The 25,134-nt window shown below is 37.8% G+C and overlaps 1 protein-coding gene across 1 annotated transcript in view; it reads right to left on the bottom strand.

Moving 5' to 3' along the window:
• Positions 1-25,134, bottom strand: part of Set1 (SET domain containing 1) — a gene marked incomplete in the record, with an annotated part of 508,988 nt that overhangs the window by 139,271 nt on the left and 344,583 nt on the right. Inside the window, 1 exon segment of the mRNA XM_070083037.1 lies at positions 15,751-15,918. Within this exon segment, the coding sequence (XP_069939138.1) occupies positions 15,751-15,918 (168 nt within the window).

Here is a 25,134-nt window from a genome sequence, read left to right as displayed (position 1 = left end):
AAGGCCTTTACTGGGAAAAAATTTCCCTCTTTCCTACATACTCTAACTTGAGCCTCACTATCCTCGTAAAAACTCTTCACTGCTTTCAGTAACCTACCTCCTACACCATACACTTGCAACATCTGCCACATTGCCCCCCTATCCACCCTGTCATACGCCTTTTCCAAATCCATAAATGCCACAAAGACCTCTTTAGTCTTATCTAAATACTGTTCACTTATATGTTTCACTGTAAACACCTGGTCCACACACCCCCTACCTTTCCTAAAGCCTCCTTGTTCATCTGCTATCCTATTCTCCGTCGTACTCTTAATTCTGTCAATAATAACTCTACCATACACTTTACCAGGTATACTCAGCAGACTTATCTCCCTATAATTTTTGCACTCTCTTTTATCCCCTTTGCCTTTATACAAAGGAACTATGCATGCTCTCTGCCAATCCCTAGGTACCTTACCCTCTTCCATACATTTATTAAATAATTGCACCAACCACTCCAAAACTATATCCCCACCTGCTTTTAACATTTCTATCTTTATCCCATCAATCCCGGCTGCCTTACCCCCTTTCATTTTACCTACTGCCTCACGAACTTCCCCCACACTCACAACTGGCTCTTCCTCACTCCTACAAGATGTTATTCCTCCTTGTCCTATACACGAAATCACAGCTTCCCTATCTTCATCAACATTTAACAATTCCTCAAAATATTCCCTCCATCTTCCCAATACCTCTAACTCTCCATTTAATAACTCTCCTCTCCTATTTTTAACTGACAAATCCATTTGTTCTCTAGGCTTCCTTAACTTGTTAATCTCACTCCAAAACTTTTTCTTATTTTCAACAAAATGTGTTGATAACATCTCACCCACTCTCTCATTTGCTCTCTTTTTATATTGCTTCACCACTCTCTTAACCTCTCTCTTTTTCTCCATATACTCTTCCCTCCTTGCATCACATCTACTTTGTAAAAACTTCTCATATGCTAACTTTTTCTCCCTTACTACTCTCTTTACATAATCATTCCACCAATCGCTCCTCTTCCCTCTCGCATCCACTTTCCTGTAACCACAAACTTCTGCTGAACACTCTAACACTACATTTTTAAACCTACCCCATACCTCTTTGACCCCATTGCCTATGCTCTCATTAGCCCATCTATCCTCCAATAGCTGTTTATATCTTACCCTAACTGCCTCCTCTTTTAGTTTATAAACTTTCACCTCTCTCTTCCCTGATACTTCTATTCTCCTTGTATCCCATCTACCTTTTACTCTCATTGTAGCTACAACTAGAAAGTGATCTGATATATCTGTGGCCCCTCTATAAACATGTACATCCTGAAGTCTACTCAACAGTCTTTTATCTACCAATACATAATCCAACAAACTACTGTCATTTCGCCCTACATCATATCTTGTATACTTATTTATCCTCTTTTTCTTAAAATATGTATTACCTATAACTAAACCCCTTTCTATACAAAGTTCAATCAAAGGGCTCCCATTATCATTTACACCTGGCACCCCAAACTTACCTACCACACCCTCTCTAAAAGTTTCTCCTACTTTAGCATTCAGGTCCCCTACCACAATTACTCTCTCACTTGGTTCAAAGGCTCCTATACATTCACTTAACATCTCCCAAAATCTCTCTCTCTCCTCTGCATTCCTCTCTTCTCCAGGTGCATACACGCTTATTATGACCCACTTCTCGCATCCAACCTTAACATTAATCCACATAATTCTTGAATTTACACATTCATATTCTCTTTTCTCCTTCCATAACTGATCCTTCAAAATTACTGCTACCCCTTCCTTTGCTCTAACTCTCTCAGATACTCCAGATTTAATCCCATTTATTTCCCCCCACTGAAACTCCCCTACCCCTTCAGCTTTGTTTTGCTTAGGGCCAGGACATCCAACTTCTTTTCATTCATAACATCAGCAATCATCTGTTTCTTGTCATCTGCACTACATCCACGCACATTTAAGCATCCCAGTTTTATAGTTTTTCTTCTTCTCTTTTTTAGTAAATGTCTACAGGAGAAGGGGTTAGTAGCCCATTGCTCCCGGTATTTTAGTCGCCTCATACGACACGCATGGCTTACGGAGGAAAGATTCTTTTCCACTTCCCCATGGACAATAGAAGAAATAAAGAAGAACAAGAGCTATTTAGAAAAAGGAGAAAAACCTAGATGTATGTATATATATATGCATGTGCGTGTCTGTGAAGTGTGACCAAAGTGTAAGTAGGAGTAGCAAGATATCCCTGTTATCTAGCGTGTTTATGAGACAGAAAAAGAAACCAGCAATCCTACCATCATGCAAAACAGTTACAGGTTTCTGTTTCACAGTCATCTGGCAGGATGGTAGTACTTCCCTGGGTGGTTGCTGTCTACCACCCTACTACCTATTACTATTATGGAAAGAAATCAATAAGAATAAAACCATTTTTTTTTTAAGAAATATTTATGGAACATAAAGAATTAAATATAACAAGAGCATTAAATGTAGTCCAAGATAAAAACAGTGATTCATGACCACCATCCTACATGTTGCACTACTTCTGAAACAGCAACTTTATGAATGCTTTATATCTCTCACAATACAATGCTTACTGGCAATTACTGAACCATAAGCATAACTTAGCTACAGTAATTATTATTCCCATGGAAACATTCGAGGTTCAAAATAGTACAGCATTTAGAGGGCCAAATTAATAACAAATTCACAACATGGTTTTCATAGACATCAATCAAATTAAATACATTTTCATTTTTTAATACTTTTATACATGAAGAAAGCAAGATATGAAACTACTAGATTTTTGAAAATCTTTTGCTAAGGCTCTTCACGACATTTTATCTATTTCAAATGTGAAAGATAGCTTCAAAACTGGTTATCTAAAGGGAAAACCATGAGAAGTCATAAAGAAAAATGCACCAAAATAACTTAACCTTACAAGATGATTGCTGTTTAAATGTAAAAGAACAATATTTGTTATAATACAAAATTTGGGAGCTAGCTTACACTACCACTAATTTTTACTGCTGTGAGCTGAATTTAAAGCTTAGTAAACTGGATTAAAAAATGGCAGATTATTGTTACTGTTGTGTTCAGTAGATACTTTAGTAAATGCACAGCTGAGGTGCTTGTTTTTTTATTAAGCAAGTAGTCAAACATTATGTGGGATACACAGAAATATCACAGCCAGAAGGATTGAAACCCACATTGGTTGCTGCCCACAAGTGTTGCTTAGCTCCCTTCATGATGTCTTAACCCTTTCAGGGTCCGTGCTGTAGATCTACGGCTTTACGTTCAGGGTCCAAACCGTAGATCTACGCCATGAGCTCAGCTCACTCTGATAAGCTGTGAGCAGTAAATTTGGGCCTAGATATGAGAGAATACATCTATGTGGTATGTGTGCACCACATAAAACAAATCCTGCAGCACACAGTGCATAAATGGAGAGAAAAAACTGAGACCGTAATTTTCGATTAAAACAGCAACTTTGCAGTGTTTTCTCGTATGTTTTCATAGTTGTATTTGCAATTTCTTGGTCTCATTTGATAGAATGGAAGATATACTACAGAAAAAGAGATGATTTTGATTGGTTTTAGTACTGGAAATGGCTTAAAACTGAGCTCAAAGTAGCGGAAATGTTAAATTTTGGCCGATGTTCAAGAGAAAACAAATGACCTCACAATTCTAATACATGACAGCTGGTGGGTCTAATATACATTCACAAATGTGGTGATATTATTTATATGATTATTACAGTATTGCATAACAGTAAATCTTCTATTTTTTTGGTTTGAATAAAAATTCATTATGTGAATAAAAAATCAAAATGAAATTCATTTGTAAAGCCTGAAAATGTAACTAATGAACAGAGGAAATGTTAGTTTAGTGCCAGGAATGCCTGCATTGTTTATTCTGGACCCTATTTTGAAATTGGAATATTCTGAACTTTGCATTAAATTGGCCAAATTACCAATTTCCGGTCACTTTATTCTGTAGTTGAAACAGTTGATTTGGCGATTTCTTGTGCTCAATCAACAGAATAGAAGTAATACTAGTGAAATAGCTAAGAATTTGTTTGACTGGAATACTGTAATTGGACTAAAATAGGAGTCAAAGTTGGCAAAATCACCGATGCATAAATATCGCTGGCACATCAAAATTCGCAAGAGCATAATTTCATAAATTTTCCATCAAATTCAATACTTTTTGTTTTATTACCTTCGGAAAAAGATTCTCTACCATTTCATAAGAAAAAATAACAAAATTATTTTTTGAATATTCTTGGACCCTGGTGCACACTTTCAAATTTGGCCTCTGGACCCTTAACCCTTTCAGGGTCCAAGGCCCAAATCTGGAGTCACGCACCAGTGTCCAAGAATTTTCAAAAAAAAAATTTGTTATTTTTTCTTATGAAATCGTAGAGAATCTTTTTGTGAAGGTAATAAAACAAAAAGTACGAAATTTGGTGGAAAATTGACGAAATTATGCTCTCGCGAATTTTGATGTGTCAGCGATATTTACGAATCGGCAATTTTGCCGACTTTGACTCCCATTTTAGGCCAATTACATTATTCCAATCAACCAAATTCTTAGCTATTTCACTAGTATTACTTCTATTCTATCGATTGAGCACAAGAAATCGCCAAGTCAACTGTTTCAACTACAAAATAAAGTGATCGGAAATTGTTAATTTGGCCAATTTAACACAAAGTTCAAAATATTCCAATTTCAAAATAGGGTCCAGAATGAACAATGTAGGCATTCCTGGCACTAAACTAACATTTCCTCTGTTCATTAGTTATGTTTTGAGGCTTTACAAATAAATTCCATTTTGATTTTTTATTCACATAATGAATTTTTATTCACACCAAAAAATAGAAGATTTACTGTTATGCAATACTGTAATAATTGTATAAATATCATCACCATATTTGTGAATGTATATTAGACCCACCAGCTGACGTGTATTAGACGTGTGAGGTCGTTTGTTTACTCTTGAATATCGGCAAAAATTTAACATTTCTGCTACTTTGAGCTCAGTTTCAAGCCATTTCCAGTGCTAAAACCAATCAAAATCATCTCTATTTCTGTAATATGTCTTCCATTCTATCAAATGAGACCAAGAAATCGCAAATACAACTATAAAAAACATACGAAAAAACACTGCAAAGTTGCTGTTTTAATCGAAAAATCATGATTTCATTTTTTTCTCTCATTATACACAGTGTGCTGCAGGATCTGTTTTATGTGGTGCACACATACCACATAGATGTATTCTCTCATATCTAGGCCCAAATGTACCACTCACAGTTTATCAGAGTGAGCTGAGCTCATGGCGTAGATCTACGGTTTGGACCCTGAACGTAAAGCCGTAGATCTACGGGACGGACCCTGAAAGGGTTAAAGGGTTAAACCACTAAGCTACAGATGATTCAAAATGCTAGGTAGCTTGCTTGCATGTCATGTTTCTTCTTAGTGCCAGGCACACCAGTGAGCCTCAAGCACGGTCTCCAGCTATTTCATTCTCCTCCTGTGTGTTCTGGCCACCCCAGTGATACTACAGCGAAAGAATGTACACAGATGTATAGACATTTCCATTAATCCATCTATGATATTTTTTCCCCAAATTATATAATAAACATGCTAAGTAACATATAAAACATGATAAATGCACCCCACAGTAGAATATGAGATGTGGTAGCCAGGCGACTTGTAGGAGTGACGACAAGAATAACATTTTCTCTACACTATAAAATTACTAGGGGGAACAAGAAAATTATTCCTTTCATATGCCTTCACTCAGAGCATCACTTCTTCTAAAAAATGGTGTCACATGAGAATGGAAGTGTTCCTCTTCATTTATTTTACTTTATCAACATGGAGACAACATGTACACAATGTAAAGTGTTTGTATTATGGTATAAGATTTATAGACATGGGAATGACTATCAACCAAAACCAGATGCATTTGTTTGTTTATATTATGTGTGGGTGGGGTGGGGTGTGCTGTGTTGGCTGGCTACCATACTTCCCACACCTGACTTCCTACAAATAAATATGACTCACCTCTCACCATACATTAAGACTACAAATATTTTAAGGTAAGTAATGGGTGTACTGCATCTGTATTTTACTTTTTATTGTTTTGAATGCCTAGTACTATTGCTAACTTATTATACCTTAGAGTAAACTTGCTATTTGGCATGTACATGAAAAAAAAATAGCGTTCTGCTTTCTGGCAGTAGTCTGGAACCTAACCTGCCATATAAGTGGGGCCCTTCTGTAGACAGACGGAGATAGAGACAGCCAAAGTCAACCAGCCCCCACCCCCACCTGGCCAGCCGAACACGTATTACACATGTTCCAGATTTTTTTTTTTATCAAGCCAAACATCTCCCACCGAAGCAGGGTGACCCAAAAAGAAAGAAAATCCCCTAAGAGAAAATACTTTCATCATCATTCAACACTTTCACCTCACTCATACATAATCACTGTTTTTGCAGAGGCACCCAGTAATAACAGTATAGAAGCATATATGTACAAGATAAAAAATCTCTCAAATATAACATATCTCTCCAAACAGACAATATCCCAAACCTCACCTTAAAAGAGCAGGCATTGCACTTCCCATTTCCAGTACTGATGTCTGGCTATATAAAAATAACCGGTTTTCCTGAATCCCATCACTAAATATTACCCTGCTCACATTCCAACAGCTCGTCAGGTCCCAAAAACCATTCGTCTCCATTCACTCCTATCTAACATGTTCACGCATGCTTGCTGGAAGTCCAAGCCCCTCACCCACGAAACCTCATTTACCCCCTCCCTCCAACCTTTTCGAGGATGACCCCTACCCTGCCTTCCTTCCTCTACAGATTTATAAGCTCTCCATGTCAATTCTACTTTGATCCATTCTCTCTAAATGACCAAACCACCTCAACAACCCCTCTTCACCCCTCTGACTAATACTTTTATTAACTCCACACCTCCTAATTTCCACGTTCCAAATTTTCTGCATAATATTTACACCACACATTGCTCTTAGACAGGACATCTCCACTGCCTCCAACCGCCTCTTCACTGCAGCATTTACAACACAAGCTTCACACCCATATAAGAGAGTTGGTACCACTATTCTTTTATACATTCCCTTCTTGGCCTCCATAGATAACATTTTTTGTCTCCACTTTTTCCTTCATCAATTCTATGGTTAACTTCATCCTTCATAAACCCATCTGTTGACACATCAACTCCCAAATATCTGAAAACATTCACTTCTTCCATACTCCCTCTCTCCAATGTGATATCCAATTTTTCTTTCTCTAAACCATTTGATACTCTCATCATTTTACTCTTATCTATGTTCACTTTCAACTTTCTACCTTTACACACCATCCCAAACTCGTACACTAACCTTAGCAACTTTTCTTTAGAATCTCCCATAAGCAAAGTATCATTAGCAAAAAGTAACTGTATCAACTCCAATTTTGTATTTAATTCCCCATAATTTAATCTCACTCCTCTCCCCAACACCCTAGTATTTACTTCTTTTACAACCCCATCTATAAATATATTAAACAACCATGGTGACATTACACATCCCTAAGACCTACTTTTACCGGGAAGTAATCTCCCTCTCTTTTACACACCCTAACTTGAGCCTCACTATCCTCGTAAAAGCTCTTTACAGCATTTAGTAACTTACTACCTATTGTGATGAATGGTTTTGAAAACTGACAAGTTAAAGATTGAGACACTTATGCACCATATGGGAATCTTTATTTAGGAAACGTTTTGCCACACAGTGGCTTCATCAGTCCAATACAAAGCAGAGAGGTGCAAGAAGAGGAGGAGATTGAGGTAATCAGTCCCTCAGCCTGGAGTCGATGTGTTCAGTCCATCAATCTTGTAGAATGATTGCACCTCTCTGCTTTGTATTGGACTGATGAAGCCACTGTGTGGCAAAACATTTCCTAAATAAAGATTCCCATATGATGCATAAGTGTCTCAATCTTACTACCTATTCCATACACTTGCAACATCTGCCACATTGCTCCCCTATCCACTCTATCATATGCCTTTCCTAAATCCATAATTGCAATGAAAACTTCCCTACCTTTATCTAAAAAGTGTTTACATACATGCTTCAATGTAAACACCTGATTTACAACCCTACCATACACTTTACCTGGTATACTCAGTAAACTTATTCCCCTATAATTTTTACAATCTCTTTTGTCCCCCTTCTCTTTACATAAAGAACTATAAAAGCTCTCTGCTAACCCCTAGGTACCTTCTCCTCTTTCATCCATTTATTAAACAAACATACCAACCACTTCAACACTATATCCCCCCATGCTTTTAACATTTCTGTCATGATCCCGTTAGTTCCAGCTGCTTTACCCCCATTTATTGTATGTCATGCCTCATGCACCTCCCTCACACTCACAACCTGCTCTTCTTCACTCCTAAAAGATGTTATACCTTCCTGACTTGTGCATGAAATTACCGCCTTTCTTTCTTCATCGACATTTCAAAAGTTCCTCAAAATATTCCTGCCATCTATCCAATACCTCCAGCTCCCCATCTACAAACTCCCCTACTCAGGTTTGAACCCTTTCAGGGTTTCTGACGTACTAGTACGGGTTACACACCAGAGTTATTGATGTACTAGTACGCCTAAATTCTAGCGCCTTCAAATCTAGCAAGAGAAAGCTGGTAGGCCTACATATGAAAGAATGGGTCTATGTGGTCAGTGTGCACAGTATAAAAAAAAACCCTGCAGCACACAGTGCGTAATGAGAAAAAAAAAAACTTTGACAGTGTTTTTGGTTTAAAACAGCGACTTTGCACTGTAATTTTGTATGGTATTTATGGTTGTATTCTAGTTTTCCTGGTCTCATTTTATAGAATGGAAGACATATTACAGAAATTGAGATGATTTTGATTGGTTTCACAATGAAAAGTACCTTGAAATTGAGCTCAAAGTAGCAGAAATGTTCGATTTTTACCAAAGTTCAAAAGTAAACAAATCATGCTAAGCGTCCAATACACGTCAACTGGTGAGTCTAATATTCTTTCACAAGTGCGCTGACATTATTTATACCATTTCTACACTAATGTAGTAGTCTGCATAACAGTAAATCTTCTATAATTTGCGAGAATAAAAATTCAAAGAGGAAAGCAAAAGAAATGTAAGAGGGGCCTGGGGACGTGACTAATGAACAGAGGAAATGTTATTTCAGTGCCAGGAATGTCTGCCTTGTTTATTCTGGACCCTATTTGGAAATTGGCATCTTTTGAAATTTGTGTGAAATTGGCAAAATTGCTAATTTCTGACCACTGTATTGGATAGTTAAAATTGGTAAATGGGTGGTTTCTTGTACTCATTCGATAGAGAGTATGGAGTTCTAGCAAAATAGTTATGATTTTTGTCGACTAGTACAGTGGAATTGGCCGAAAACAGGGCTCAAAGTTGGCAAAATCGGCAATGTGTAAACATCGTCGAGACCGCTAACTTCACGAGAGCATAATTCTATAAGTTTTCCATCAAATTTCATACTTTTGGTGTCATTATGATCGGGAAAAGATTCTCTATCTTTTCTTAAGAAAAAAAAAATTTAATTTTTTTCTTTTTTGAAACTTGGCCGACTCTAAGAACGAGTCTCGGAGAGGGCCTGTCAACCCTCAAAGGGTTAAAATTTCTTGATGGTGCCTCTCCCACTCTATCATCTGCTCTACTTTTGCACTTTCTCACCAGTCTCTTCATCTTTCTTTTACTCTCCATATACTTTACTATTCTTGTAACACTTCTGCTTTGTAAAAACCTCTCATAAGCTATTTTTTTCTCTTTTATCACACCCTTTACTTCATCATTCCATCAATCACTCCTCTTTCCTCTTGCACCCACCCTCTTATAGCCACCACCTTCTTCCCCACATTCTAATACTGCATTTTTAAAACTATTCCAACCCTCTTCAACCCCCCACTACTCATACTTGCACTAGCCCACCTTTCTGCCAATAGTTGCTTATATCTCACCTTACTTCCTCCTCCCTTAGTTTATACACTTTCACCTTTCTCTTACTTGGTGTTGCCATTTTCCTCTTGTCCCATCTACCTCTTACTCTAACTGTAGCTACAACTAAATAATGATCCGATATAAACAAGTACATCCTGAAGCGTACCCAACAACTTTTTATCCACCAATACATAATCTAACAAACTACTGTCATTATGTGCTATATCATACCTTGTAAACTTATTTATCCTCTTTTTCATAAAATATGTATTACTTATTACCAAACCTCTTTCTACACACAGCTCAATTAAAGGTGCCCCATTTTCATTTACCCCTGGCACCCCAAATTTACCTACTACTCCCTCCACAACAGTTTTACCCACTTTAGCATTGAAATCCCCAACCACAAGTACTCTCACACATGGTTCAAAACTCCCCACGCACTCACTAAACATTTCCCAAAATCACTTTCTCTCCTCTACATTTCTCTTCTCCAGGTGCATAAATGCTTACTATAACCCACTTTTCACATCAACCCTTATTTTACTCCACATAATCCTTGAATTTATTCATTTATATTGCTTCTTTTCCTGCCATAACTTATCCTTAAATATTATTGCTACTCCTTCTTTAGCTCTAGCTCCATTTGAAACCCCTGACCTAATCCCATTTATTTCTCCCCACTAAAACTCTCCCACCCACTTCAGCCTTGTTTCACTTCATACATAACGTGTACATGTATGTGTAGTACAAGTAGCAAGATATACCTGAAATCTTGCACGGTTATGAGACAAAAACGACAACAGCAATCCTACCATTATGTAAAACAATAACAAGCTTTCGTTTTACACTCACATGGCAGGACAATAGTACCTCCCTGGGTGGTTGCTGTCTACCAACCTACTATAATTCTTTCTCTTTATTTAGGGCATAGGTTACAGGACATTCTGGCAGGATGACACTACCAGTGGTATCAAAATTGAAAGGATGTTACACAAATGTTGTACATGGGTTATTACTGAGGTTTTTGATATTTCCTCAACCACTTGTGGCCACATCTATCTCAAAGCCACTAGACTCAGGGTCAACATCATTTTCCTCTTAACCCTTTGACTGTTTTCGACGTATAAATACGTCTTACTAGCCAGTGTTTCTGACGTATATATACTCAATAATTCTAGCGGCTTCAAATCAAGCAGGAGAAAGCTGGTAGGCCCACATGTGAGAGAATGGGTCTGTGTGGTCAGTGTGCACCACATAAAAAAAATCCTGCAGCACACATTGCGTAATGAGAAAAAAAAAAACTCTGATCATTTTTTTGGAATAAAACGCAGACTTTGAGGTGTATTTTCGTATAGTATTTATCGTTGTATTCGCGTTTTCATGGTCTTAGGTGATAAAATGGAAAACATATTACAGAAATAGAGATGATTTTCATTACTTTGACGATCAAAACGACCTTGAAACTGAGCTCAAAGTAGCGGAAATGTTCGATTTTTACCAATGTTCAGGAGTAAATAAATCACACCACACATCCAATACACGTCAACTGGGGAGTCTAATATTCTTTCACTAGTGCACTGAGGATAGTGAGGCTCAAGTTAGAGTATGTAGGAAAGAGGGAAATTTTTTCCCAGTAAAAGTAGGCCTTAGACAAGGATGTGTGATGTCACCGTGGTTGTTTAATATATTTATAGATGGGGTTGTAAGAGAAGTAAATGCGAGGGTCTTGGCAAGAGGCGTGGAGTTAAAAGATAAAGAATCACACACAAAGTGGGAGTTGTCACAGCTGCTCTTTGCTGATGACACTGTGCTCTTGGGAGATTCTGAAGAGAAGTTGCAGAGATTGGTGGATGAATTTGGTAGGGTGTGCAAAAGAAGAAAATTAAAGGTGAATACAGGAAAGAGTAAGGTTATGAGGATAACAAAAAGATTAGGTGATGAAAGATTGAATATCAGATTGGAGGGAGAGAGTATGGAGGAGGTGAACGTATTCAGATATTTGGGAGTGGACGTGTCAGCGGATGGGTCTATGAAAGATGAGGTGAATCATAGAATTGATGAGGGAAAAAGAGTGAGTGGTGCACTTAGGAGTCTGTGGAGACAAAGAACTTTGTCCTTGGAGGCAAAGAGGGGAATGTATGAGAGTATAGTTTTACCAACGCTCTTATATGGGTGTGAAGCGTGGGTGATGAATGTTGCAGCGAGGAGAAGGCTGGAGGCAGTGGAGATGTCATGTCTGAGGGCAATGTGTGGTGTGAATATAATGCAGAGAATTCGTAGTTTGGAAGTTAGGAGGAGGTGCGGGATTACCAAAACTGTTGTCCAGAGGGCTGAGGAAGGGTTGTTGAGGTGGTTCGGACATGTAGAGAGAATGGAGCGAAACAGAATGACTTCAAGAGTGTATCAGTCTGTAGTGGAAGGAAGGCGGGGTAGGGGTCGGCCTAGGAAGGGTTGGAGGGAGGGGGTAAAGGAGGTTTTGTGTGCGAGGGGCTTGGACTTCCAGCAGGCATGCGTGAGCGTGTTTGATAGGAGTGAATGGAGACAAATGGTTTTTAATACTTGACGTGCTGTTGGAGTGTGAGCAAAGTAACATTTATGAAGGGATTCAGGGAAACCGGCAGGCCGGACTTGAGTCCTGGAGATGGGAAGTACAGTGCCTGCACTCTGAAGGAGGGGTGTTAATGTTGCAGTTTAAAAACTGTAGTGTAAAGCACCCTTCTGGCAAGACAGTGATGGAGTGAATGATGGTGAAAGTTTTTCTTTTTCGGGCCACCCTGCCTTGGTGGGAATCGGCCGGTGTGATAATAAAAATAAAAAAAAATAGTGCACTGATGTTATTTATACCATTTTTACAATAATGCAGTAGCCTGCATAACAGTAAATTTTGTATTTTTTTGTATGAATAAAAAATCAAAATAGAAAGCAATAATAATATAAGAGGGGCCTAGAGATGTGACTAATGAACAGAGCATATGTTATTTTAGTGCCACAAATGTCTACCTTGTTTATTCTGGACCCTATTTTGAAATTGGCATCTTTTTTAGTTTGCGTGAAATTGGCCAAATTGCCAATTTCTGACCACCATATTGGGTAGTCCAAATTAGTAAATGGGAGGTTTCTTGTACTCAGCTGATAGATAAAATGGAGTTCTAAAGAAATAGCTATGAGTTTGGTCAACTGGAACAATGGAATTGGCTGAAAATAGGGCTCAAAGTCGGCGAAATTGTCGATACGCATATGTCGCCAAGACCGCTAAATTCGCGGGAGCATAATTCCATGAGTTTTCGACCAAATTTCGAACTTTTGGTGTCATTACCATCGGGAAAAGATTCTCTATCATTTCATAAGAAAAAATAATTTTTTTTTTTCAAAAATTGAGCGACATAGAATGACAGTTTCAGAGAGGGGCCTGAAACAGTCAAAGGGTTAAAAGGGAAGTGTTAATATGACAAGACATCAGTGAATACCATCTTTTAGGAGTGAAGAAGAGCAGAATGTAAGTGTGGGGGAGGTACGTGAGGCATTACGTAAAATGAAAGGGGGTAAAGCAGCTGGAACTGATGGGATCATGACAGAAATGTTAAAAGCAGGGGGGGATATAGTGTTGGAGTGGTTGGTACTTTTGTTTAATAAATGTATGAAAGAGGGGAAGGTACCTAGGGATTGGCAGAGAGCATGTATAGTCCCTTTATATAAAGGGAAAGGGGACAAAAGAGACTGTAAAAATTATAGAGGAATAAGCTTACTGAGTATACCAGGAAAAGTGTACGGTAGGGTTATAATTGAAAGAATTAGAGGTAAGACAGAATGTAGGATTGCGGATGAGCAAGGAGGTTTTAGAGTGGGTAGGGGATGTGTAGATCAGGTGTTTACATTGAAGCATATATGTGAACAGTATTTAGATAAAGATAGGGAAGTTTTTATTGCATTTATGGATTTAGAAAAGGCATATGATAGAGTGGATAGAGGAGCAATGTGGCAGATGTTGCAAGTATATGGAATAGGTGGTAAGTTATTAAATGCTGTAAAGAGTTTTTATGAGGATAGTGAGGCTCAGGTTAGGGTGTGTAGAAGAGAGGGAGACTACTTCCCGGTAAAAGTAGGTCTTAGACAGGGATGTGTAATGTCACCATGGTTGTTTAATATATTTATAGATGGGGTTGTAAAGGAAGTAAATGCTAGGGTGTTTGGGAGAGGGGTGGGATTAAATTATGGGGAATCAAATTCAAAATGGGAATTGACACAGTTACTTTTTGCTGATGATACTGTGCTTATGGGAGATTCTAAAGAAAAATTGCAAAGGTTAGTGGATGAGTTTGGGAATGTGTGTAAAGGTAGAAAGTTGAAAGTGAACATAGAAAAGAGTAAGGTGATGAGGGTGTCAAATGATTTAGATAAAGAAAAATTGGATATCAAATTGGGGAGGAGGAGTATGGAAGAAGTGAATGTTTTCAGATACTTGGGAGTTGATGTGTCGGCGGATGGATTTATGAAGGATGAGGTTAATCATAGAATTGATGAGGGAAAAAAGGTGAGTGGTGCGTTGAGGTATATGTGGAGTCAAAAAACGTTATCTATGGAGGCAAAGAAGGGAATGTATGAAAGTATAGTAGTACCAACACTCTTATATGGGTGTGAAGCTTGGGTGGTAAATGCAGCAGCGAGGAGACGGTTGGAGGCAGCGGAGATGTCCTGTTTAAGGGCAATGTGTGGTGTAAATATTATGCAGAAAATTCGGAGTGTGGAAATTAGGAGAAGGTGTGGAGTTAATAAAAGTATTAGTCAGAGGGCAGAAGAGGGGTTGTTGAGGTGGTTTGGTCATTTAGAGAGAATGGATCACAGTAGAATGACATGGAAAGCATATAAATCTATAGGGGAAGGAAGGCGGGGTAGGGGTCGTCCTCGAAAGGGTTGGAGAGAGGGGGTAAAGGAGGTTTTGTGGGTAAGGGGCTTGGACTTCCAGCAAGCGTGCGTGAGCGTGTTAGATAGGAGTGAATGGAGACGAATGGTACTTGGGACCTGACGATCTGTTGGAGTGTGAGCAGGGTAATATTTAGTGAAGGGATTCAGGGAAACCGGTTATTTTCATATAGTCGGACTTGAGTCCTGGAAATGGGAAGTACAATGCCTGCACTTTAAAGGAGGGGTTTGGGATATTGGCAGTTTGGAGGGATATGTTGTGTATCTTTATATGTTTATGCTTCTAGACTGTTGTATTCTGAGCACCTCTGCAAAAACAGTGATAATGTGCGAGTGTGGTGAAAGTGTTGAATGATGATGAAAGTATTTTCTTTTTGGGGATTTTCTTTCTTTTTTGGGTCACCCTGCCTCGGTGGGAGACGGCCGACTTGTTGAAAAAAAAAAAAAAAATCAGTGAATCCCTTGTGTTTACCACGCTGTTTGCTCTAGCTGGCACTCAATTGAATTGGTGCTCCCACAAGGTACTAAGTGGTCCCAGATTTTTTTAATACTGCACACACTAAGAATTAAGACCTATCCTATACTGACCAGGCATCTCAGGCCAATCGTGCCAAATTTGGAGGCAGGAAAATAAAACGTTGATCTAGGTTTGGAGTGCTAGAGTTAAGAACGTAGATCTATGTTTAGATATTTAAGGGGCTAAGGGTATATGGCAATCTTATAAGCCACTTACTTAATATTTAAGTTATCTTTCAGTATTAAATATGGGCTATAACAAACCTTTAATACTGGAGTGGGAGGAGATTCATTCATCCAAGTATCTTCCATCTGGTTTGGAAGAATGTCAGGCAAGGGGGTTGGAGGACGATCATGCTCTGGAGTTCGCATGACTGATTCAACAGTTGATCTGACATGAGCATCGAATTCAGCTTCCAAGCGACGCAGTTCCTGTTGGTAAATTTTTTAATAAAGGTACTATTAATTAATATCCTTAATTTTGAATATGTTTGAAGAGGCAATGGATACAGTGAAGCAATAAAATAAAGGATGTGAGTGAATTCATACCTTCAAATGGTGAATTAGTTACACTAGCAAGCACAAAACACAAAACTAAAATACCTGTAGTAAACAAACACTGTATGTGTACTACATATACAGCAGGAGATATAATACAAGATGTTGAATGTTCATCAATGGTATAATATACTGATAATTATGTTCACAGGAAAATAATATGCATGTTATGGCATTTCATTAACCCTTTCAGTGGCAATCACATAGAACTACATCAATGATGCCAGGGTCACTGATGTAGTTCTACGTCATGTACTCAGTTCACTCAAGATAGGCTGTGAGTGGTAAATTTTGGCCTAGATATGAGAGAATGAGTCTGCACAATGAGTGTGAACAGTATAAAAGAAATCCTGCCCCATGCAGTGCATGATGGGAAAAGCAAAACTCTGTGTGAATGGTTGAAAGCTGAGACTTTGAGGTGCTTTGCTGGATGTTTTTTATGGGTTTATTGGCAGGGTGATGGTCGTATGGTAATTGTACTCGTACCCAAAATAATGTTTTCATTAGTATTAAGTTGTTATTATGTTCAAGAGTAAAGCAGATTTATAGATTTTTGTACTGTTTTAGTAAAGAACAATAAAACACAGTGGTGTACACAACATTTACACAATGTACATATCAAACACATTCTAAACATTTGATAAATATGCTTTTGTAACAATAAAATCTTCATGAGTACGTATTTCATTAAAAGAATTTCTTTTTATCACAGCACTGTACAATAAAACATGGTAATGTACATAACATTATTATTTTTATCCTGAATTATTTTTTATAAAAACAATCACATGTTTCATGTTCCCTTATACATATCAAATACATCAAGTATGTTTTGCCATGAGTGACTTCTTCAGTCTTGACACAGAGAAGCTAGGACAAGCAATATACGTAGCATAAGAGGTCTGGTGAGTCTACGTTAAAAGTGGAGTAACATATTTGGCCAATGTTCTGTATATGCTACAGCTGCTTGTGGTAAGGTGCTAGTGATTGCTATCACTGCTGCCTCCATGCACTAGCATCTGCATATATCACTTTTGGGAAGTACAGTGGTACCTCGGGATATGAACAGCTCAAAACTCGAACAATTACATAAGTGTATTTATGTGAGTGCTTTTGTAAGTGTATTTTTGGGGGGTCTGAAACTGATTAATTTAATTTACATTATTCCTTATGAGAAGAAATTCATTCGGTATTGGCACTTGAACAGCCTTCTGGAATGAATTAAGTTGGTATCCCGAGGTACCACTGTATTAGCTTGGCTTCATTAAACTTCTTAATGTGTCCCTCTGCTGTTTTATGTTGTAAAAAGGCATTATTGTGATCATGTCTGCAGGTATTTAGGTCTTCTTGAAGTTTTAGTTAAAGTTTTCTTGACATTCTGAATTTGTACTTTTTTGTTGCAACCTTTGCAAGAGATGATACATATGCCAATCTTAGTAGTGATGTTATTGTCTTTATGTTTACTCACATTTTTCACTAAACCTTTGATGGAGTTTGTAAGCACTTTCCAACAGATTTATTTCTCATCATACTACATCACAAACAGTAGGAAGAGAGCCATGCTTATTCTCAAAATGAACAACATAAACAACACAACAAACTCCCCTCCCCCAACAAATACACTGTTACATCAGTTAATAATGTCATTATTAATGTATCACTGCTTATAACAAACATTCTCTTATACAAGTATTCACTTATGCCTGCACCCTCTCTCAAAGATTTACTGAAAAAATAGGAGCAAACTTACAAACAATGCCAGTACCAAGGATGGGGTATACATCATACCTTGAAGAGGTTGCAATAAAAAATAGAGGCAAAACATTTAAGAACATTTGAGCTTAGACTTCAAAAAATTTAAATACCTGCAGATGGGATGATATACACAACACAAGTGTGCAACATAAAACAACAGAAGGATAAATCATGATCGTCAATAAAACTAACTAATAGTTCCCAAAAATGAGTTGTGCAGATGCTAGTGTATGGAAACAGCAATCAATGATTGTAATCACCAACACCATACCACAAAAGCCAGGCAGCTACAGCATATCCAGAACAGTGGCCAAACAACTGCTACATAACATCAATAACACTGTTAGATGACACGAAACTGTACCAGGGAGCAATGCAAAATGCCTACTGACCTTGCTTGTATATCTGTTCAACCTATTTTCAAAGATTACCCACTATGTTACCTGTAATAGGTTATTCCACTTTTAACCTATGCTCACCTGACTTCTTGCACTATACATATAATACTTGTTCTAGTTCCTCTTAATCAGGACTGCAGAAGTCATTCACAGCAAAACAAGTCTTAATAAATGTTTTAATCTGAGAATGTGTGCCTTTTACCGACAACTTATTGGTGTCACCATATCAGTTCCACCAGCTACTTTGTATTAGAATGAAAGATTAATGAGTCAGAAATTTATTAACACATTTGAAAAACAAGTTTCCCTCATTGTAAGCTGCAGATGTGTTCCAGACCCTTGGCATAAGTAATAAGCTCAATCAGTTCGTTAACAAATAATAAAAGATAATACAGTGGGCCCTCGTTTTTCCTAATTAATCCGTTCCTGGAAGTGTGACTATTATCGAAATTGATGATTTTCGAATCCATTTTCCACATAAGAAATAACGTAAATACAATTAATCCATTCCAGACATCCAGAGGTATTAAAACAAAAAAATTTGTTTTTACCTGAGATGTAGATGTAGTACACACAATACAATGGGACATGATGAATGAAACAGTAACAGCATAACACTTACCTTTATTGGCGATTCTTCTTAGTGTATAGAAGACTGGAGGAGGAGAGAGATTGGATTAGTTACTGTTTGGAAGGGGAATCCCCTTCCATCAACACCTCAGGTACCAAGTCCTTTTCTGGGGTTACTTATCTGTTCTTAATGCCACTAGGACCAGCTTGAGAGTCACTGTACACCTATGGCACTAAATACTTGTACAGAGAGCTCTGTTTCTGACATCTCTTTAAAACTTCCCTAAAATGGGCCAAGACTTGGTCATTGTACAAGTTGCCAACATGGCTTGCAACAGCCTTGTCAGGGTGATGTTTCTCCATAAATCTTTCTATCCTACCCCACATTTCAAAAATCTCCTTAATTTCTGAAGAAGGTAACTTCTTCCATCTCTCTTCCTCCTCCTCTGCAGAAATATTCTGAGCTACAGTCTGTTTATGCTCCTGCTGAAGCTCTTGCAGCTCCTCAGTGGTTAGTTCTTCGTAGTGGTCCTCCACCAACTCTTCCACATCCTCCAAACTCACATCCAACCCCATCCAACTCCCCAATGCCACTATAGATTTCACAACTGTCATAGGCTCATCAGGGTCAGCCACAAACCCTTCAAAATCCCTCTTGTGGACACAATCTAGCCACAATTTTCTCAAAGCAGAATTCAAAGTCCTGGTAGTCACTCCCTCCCAAGCCTTACACATAAGGCTTATGCAATGGAGGATACTGAAGTGATCTTTCCAAAACTCTCTTAGGGTCAAGTGAGTGTCTGAGGCCACATTAAAGCACCTTTGAAACATTGCTTTGGTGTAGAGTTTTTTCAAGTTTGAAATGATCTGCTGGCCCATGGGTTGGAGGAGAGGAGTGGTATGAGGGGGCAAGAACTTTACTGTGATGAACCCAAATTAGGTCATCCAAGTTTAGAGGAAAAGCAGGTGCATTGTCCATTAGCAGGAGGCACTTGAGATCCAATTTCTTTTCCAGAAGGTCATTCTTCACACTAGGGCCAAACACCTCATTGAACCACTCGACGAAAATTTCCCTCGTGACCCAGGCCTTATTATTAGCTTTCCAAAACACACACAATTTACTCTTCATAACATTGTTTTCCCTGAATACTCTAGGATTTTCAGAATGGTACACTAGTAACAGATTCACTTTGAAATCCCCACTTGCATTAGCACAGAACATGAGCGTCAGCCTGTCTTTCATAGGCTTGTGTCCTGGCAGTCCCTTTTCCTCCTGAGTAATGTAGGTCCTCTTTGGCATTTTCTTCCAGAAGAGGCCTGTTTCGTCACAAGTGAACACTTGTTCAGGTTTCAATCCTTCAGCCTCTATGTACTCCTTGAATTCACTTATGAATTTTGTAGCTGCAATTTTGTCAGAACTGGTAGCCTCTTCATGCCTTATCACAATGTGTATGCCACTACAGTTCTTAAATCTCTCAAACCAGCCTTTGCTGGCCTTAAATTCACAAATATCAGTGCTCATTGCAGGCAATTTCTTTACGAGATCATCATGCAACTGCCTAGCCTTTTCACAAATAATTGACGTCATAAGACTATCTCCTGCTAATTGTTTCTCGTTTATGCACACCAATAATAACTTCTCAACCTCTTCGAGTACTGGTGATCTCATTTTTGTCATATACCCCCTTTGCGACAACAGCTTCCTTGATTTCCTTTTTCTTGGCCACGATGGAAGCTATGGTTGTATGGGGGTTTCTTATACGTACATCCTGGCCAGTTCGGCCACACGTATGCCACTTTCATATTGTTCAATGATGTTTTTCTTGAATTCAATCGTAATTCTCACCTTCTTTACCAAAGGCTTGGCACTAGGAGCTTTCTTTGAAGCCATGGCAGCTTATTTAGCAGTTGCAAGCACTAAAATGAATGGAATATTATGAAATATTTCGTATGAACAAGTGAGGGGACCGTCGCTCACTGGTAAACAATGGCACACTGGCTGGGAAGGGAGGGTGAGGAGGCTCAGAGCCATGTGTATGCATTCGGGACGAATGACTATTTGCGAGTCAAACAACAATTCGCGAGCCAATGTTTTGACAAAAATAACGTTACAATTTTTGAAAATTACGACTCTCGAGCCTTACAATTATCGAGGGTCCACTGTAAAAATCTTTCTCCATGGGGAAGTAGAAAAGAATCCGTTCTCTGTAAGCCATGCATGTCCTAACCCTTTCACAGTCACTTCTGTAATATTACGGCTTTGGAGCCAGTGTCGATCCTGTAATATTATGTCAAAATTCTACTGACTTCCAATCTTGTGGGAGATAGCTGGTAGGTCTTCTTATGAGAGAATGGGTGTGAGTGGTCAGTGTGCACAGCATAAAAAAAATTCTGCAGCACAAAGTGCATAATGAGAAAAAAAAATGTCGTGACCATGTTTTTGATTTAAAACAGTAACTTTGCGGTGTATTTTTGTATGGTATTCATGGATGAATTCTTGTTTTCTTGGTCTCATTTGATAGAATGGGAAATATATTACAGAAACAGAGATGATTCTGAATGGTTTACAGACTAAAAGTAGCTTGAAGTTGAGCTCAAAGAAGAGGAAATGTTCGATTTTTGACAATGTTCAAGAGTAAACAAATCACGTCATGCATCCAATACACGTCAACTAGGGGGTCTAATATGCTTTCACAAATGAACTGATATTATCTATACCATTTTTACAATAATGCAGCAGTCTACATAACAGTAAATCTTCTATTTGTAGAATGAATAAAAATTCAAAATGGAAAGGAAGCATAATATAAGAGGGACCTGGAGAAGTGACTAATGAACAGAGAAAATTTTATTTTACTGTTAGGAATGTTTGAACTGTTTATTCTGGACCCTATTTTGAAATTGGCTTTTCTTGAATTTTATATGAAATTGGCCAGATTACTATTTTCTGATCACTTTATTGGGTAGTTGAAATAGGTAAATGGGGCAGTTCTTGTACTTAATCAGTAGAACAAAAGGAGTGTTAGTGAAACTGGAATACATGTATAGTCACCTGGAACAATGGAATTGGCCCAAAATAGGGCTCAGAGTGGGCGAAATCGCCAATGTGTAAATATCACCGAGACTGCTAACTTCGCAAAAACATAATTCCATAAGTTTTCCATCAAATTTCGTACTTTTGGTTTTGTTACAACCAGGATAAAATTCTCAATCATTTCATAAGACTTTTTTTTTTCAAAGTCTTCGACACAGACAGCAAGTTTGTGAACAGGTATCTCAACAGTGAAAGGGTTAAGGGGTGACTAAAATACTGGGTGCAAAGGACTAGTAACCCCTTATCTTGTATAAATTACTGAATGAAAAAATAAACTTTAATTTTTTTAGGTCACTTTGCCTTGGTGGGAGATGGCCAGTGCAGTGAAAAAATCAATAAATAAAAATTTTCAATGCACTCTGTGAACAATGCCAGTCTTGTATGACAACTGTAAACTGCACTACAGAAAACCAATGGAAACAGAACATGGTACAATAGGAAATTCATATAATGCAAATCTGCATAAAGTGAGGGACACCTATACCCAAATCAGTATAAAAAAAATCGAGAAATAAATAGATTCTACCATTTTTTTTATTACCTATTTGATTTTAAAGGAAAATAAATGCCACATTGGAACACCTCATGATCTCAACTTATTAAGACCACATACACTTGTTGAGAAGGAAGCATGTGATGCATGATAGAATGTAAGCCAGTGAACTTTTAACCCTTTCAGGGTTTTCGATGTACATACTAGTACGGATTACGCACCAGGGTTATCGATGTACTAGAACGCCTAAATTTTAGCACCTTCAAATCTAGCGAGAGAAAGCTGGTAGGCCTACATATGAAAGAATGGGTCTATCTGGTCAGTGCGCGCAGTATAAAAAAAATCCTGCAGCACACAGTGCGTAATGAGAAAAAAAAACTTTGACCGTGTTTTTGGATTAAAACAGCGACTTTGCACTGTATTTTCCTATGGTATTTATGGTTGTATTCTAGTTTTCCTGGTCTCATTTTATAGAATGGAAGACATATTACAGAAATTGAGATGATTTTGATTGGTTTCACAATGAAAAATACCTTGAAATTGAGCTCAAAGTAGCAAAAATGTTTGATTTTTACCAAAGTTCAAAAGTAAACAAATCATGCCAAGCGTCCAATACGTATCAACTGGTGAGTCTAATATTCTTTCACAAGTGCGCTGATATTCTTTATACCATTTCTACACTAATGCAGTAGTCTGCATAATAGTAAATCTTGTGTTTTTTGTAAGAATAAAAATTCAAAGTGGAAAGCAAAAGAAATATAAGAGGGGCCTAGGGACATGACTAACGAACAGAGAACTTCTTATTTTAGTGCCAGGAATGTCTGTCTTGTTTATTCTGGACCCTATTTCGAAATTGGCAACTTCTAAAATTTATGTGAAATTGACAAAATTGCCAATTTCTAATCACTTTATTGGATAGTTGAAATTGGTAAATGGGTGGTTTCTTGTACTCATTTGATAGAAAAAATGGAGTTCTAGCAAAGTAAATATGATTTTTGTCGACTAGTACACAGGAATTGGCCGACAATAGGGCTCAAAGTTGGCAAAATCGCCGATGCATAAACATCGGCAAGACTGCTAACTTTGCAAGAGCATAATTCCGTAAGTTTTCCATCAAATTTCATACTTTTGGTGTCAATATGTTTGGGAAAAGATTCTCTATCATTTCATAAGAAAAAATAATTTTTTTTTTCCGAAAAATTTTCGACCCTGAGAACGAGTTTAGGAGAGGGCCACTCGACCCTGAAAGGGTTAATGTAGCATTCATAAAATAAAAACAAATCCAGGCAGCTGGTGTTGCTTTCACAGCTCTTCACTGTTTATCATCTATTAAGTGTTTACTAACATTTTAATGAACAAAGATAAAAATAATTCTTGGTGATTTTTCTTTGTTCTTAAATTGTTGGCCCATTTTTTTTTTCTAGAAACTCACTTTGTATAAAGGCAATCTATAAATATTCAAAAAATTGGTTTAATTTTTTTTTTAACCCTTTGAGGGTCGACAGGCCCTCTCCGAAACTCGTTCTCAGGGTCGGCCAAATTTAAAAAAAAAAAAAAAATTATTTTCTCTTATGAAAAGATAGAGAATCTTTTCCCGATCATAAAGACACCAAAAGTTTGAAATTTGATAGAAAACTTATGAAATTATGCTCTCGCAAAGTTAGCGGTCTCGGCGATGTTTACGCATCGGCGATTTTGCCCACTTTGAGCCCCATTTTCGGCCAATTTCGCTGTACTAGTCGACAAAAAACATGAATATTTCGCTAGAACTCCATTTTTTCTATCGAATTGTTGCAAGAAACCACCCATTTATGAAATTCAACTATCCAGTACAGTGGTCAGAATTTAGCAATTTTGCCAATTTCACACAAATTTTTTAAAAAGATGCCAATTTCCGAATAGGGTCCAGAATAAACAAGAAAGACATTCCTGGCACTAAAATGACATTTCCTCTAGTCATTAGTCACGTCTCAAGGCCCCTCTTATATTCTTTTGCTTTCCATTTTGAATTTTTATTCTCACAAAAAATATAAGATTTACTGTTATGCAGACTACTGCATTAGTGTAAAAAATGGTATAAATATTATTGGTGCACTTGTGAAAGAATATTAGACTCACCAGTTGACGTGTATTGCACGCTTGGCACGATTTGTTTACTTTTGAAGTTTGGTAAAAATCGAACATTTCTGCTACTTTGAGCTCAATTTCAAGGCACCTTTCATTGTAAAACCAGCCAAAATCATCTCAATTTCTGTAATATGTCTTCCATTCTATAAAATGAGACCAAGAAAACTAGAATACAACAATAAATACCATACGAAAATACAGTGGACCCCCGCATAGCGACCTTAATCCGTGCAAGAGGGCTGGCTGTTATGCGAAATGTTCGGTATGTGAATGAATTTTCCCCATAAGAAATAATGGAAATAAAATTAATCCGTGCAAGACACCCAAAAGTATGAAAAACAATTTTTTTTACCACATGAAATGTTAATTTTAGTACACACAAACTGAAAAAGGCATGCACAATTACATGACACTTACTTTTATTGAAGATCTGGTGATGATTGATGGGATGGGAGGAGGGGAGAGAGAGTGTTAGTGTTTAGAAGGGGAATCCCCTTCCATTAAGACTTGAGGTGTCGAGTCCTTTTCTGGGGTTACTTCCCTTCTTCTTTTAATGCCACTAGGACCAGCTTCAGAGTCACTGGACTTCTTTCGCACAACATATCTGTCCATAGTGGCCTGTACCTCTCGTTCCTTTATGATTTGTCTAAAGT

Source organism: Cherax quadricarinatus, chromosome 8 (genome assembly GCF_038502225.1).
Source record: "Cherax quadricarinatus isolate ZL_2023a chromosome 8, ASM3850222v1, whole genome shotgun sequence".
Classification (NCBI taxonomy): Eukaryota; Metazoa; Arthropoda; class Malacostraca; order Decapoda; family Parastacidae; genus Cherax; species Cherax quadricarinatus.
The sequence above is the reverse complement of the archived record's forward strand: the minus strand, read 5'-3'. Positions and strand labels throughout refer to the sequence as shown.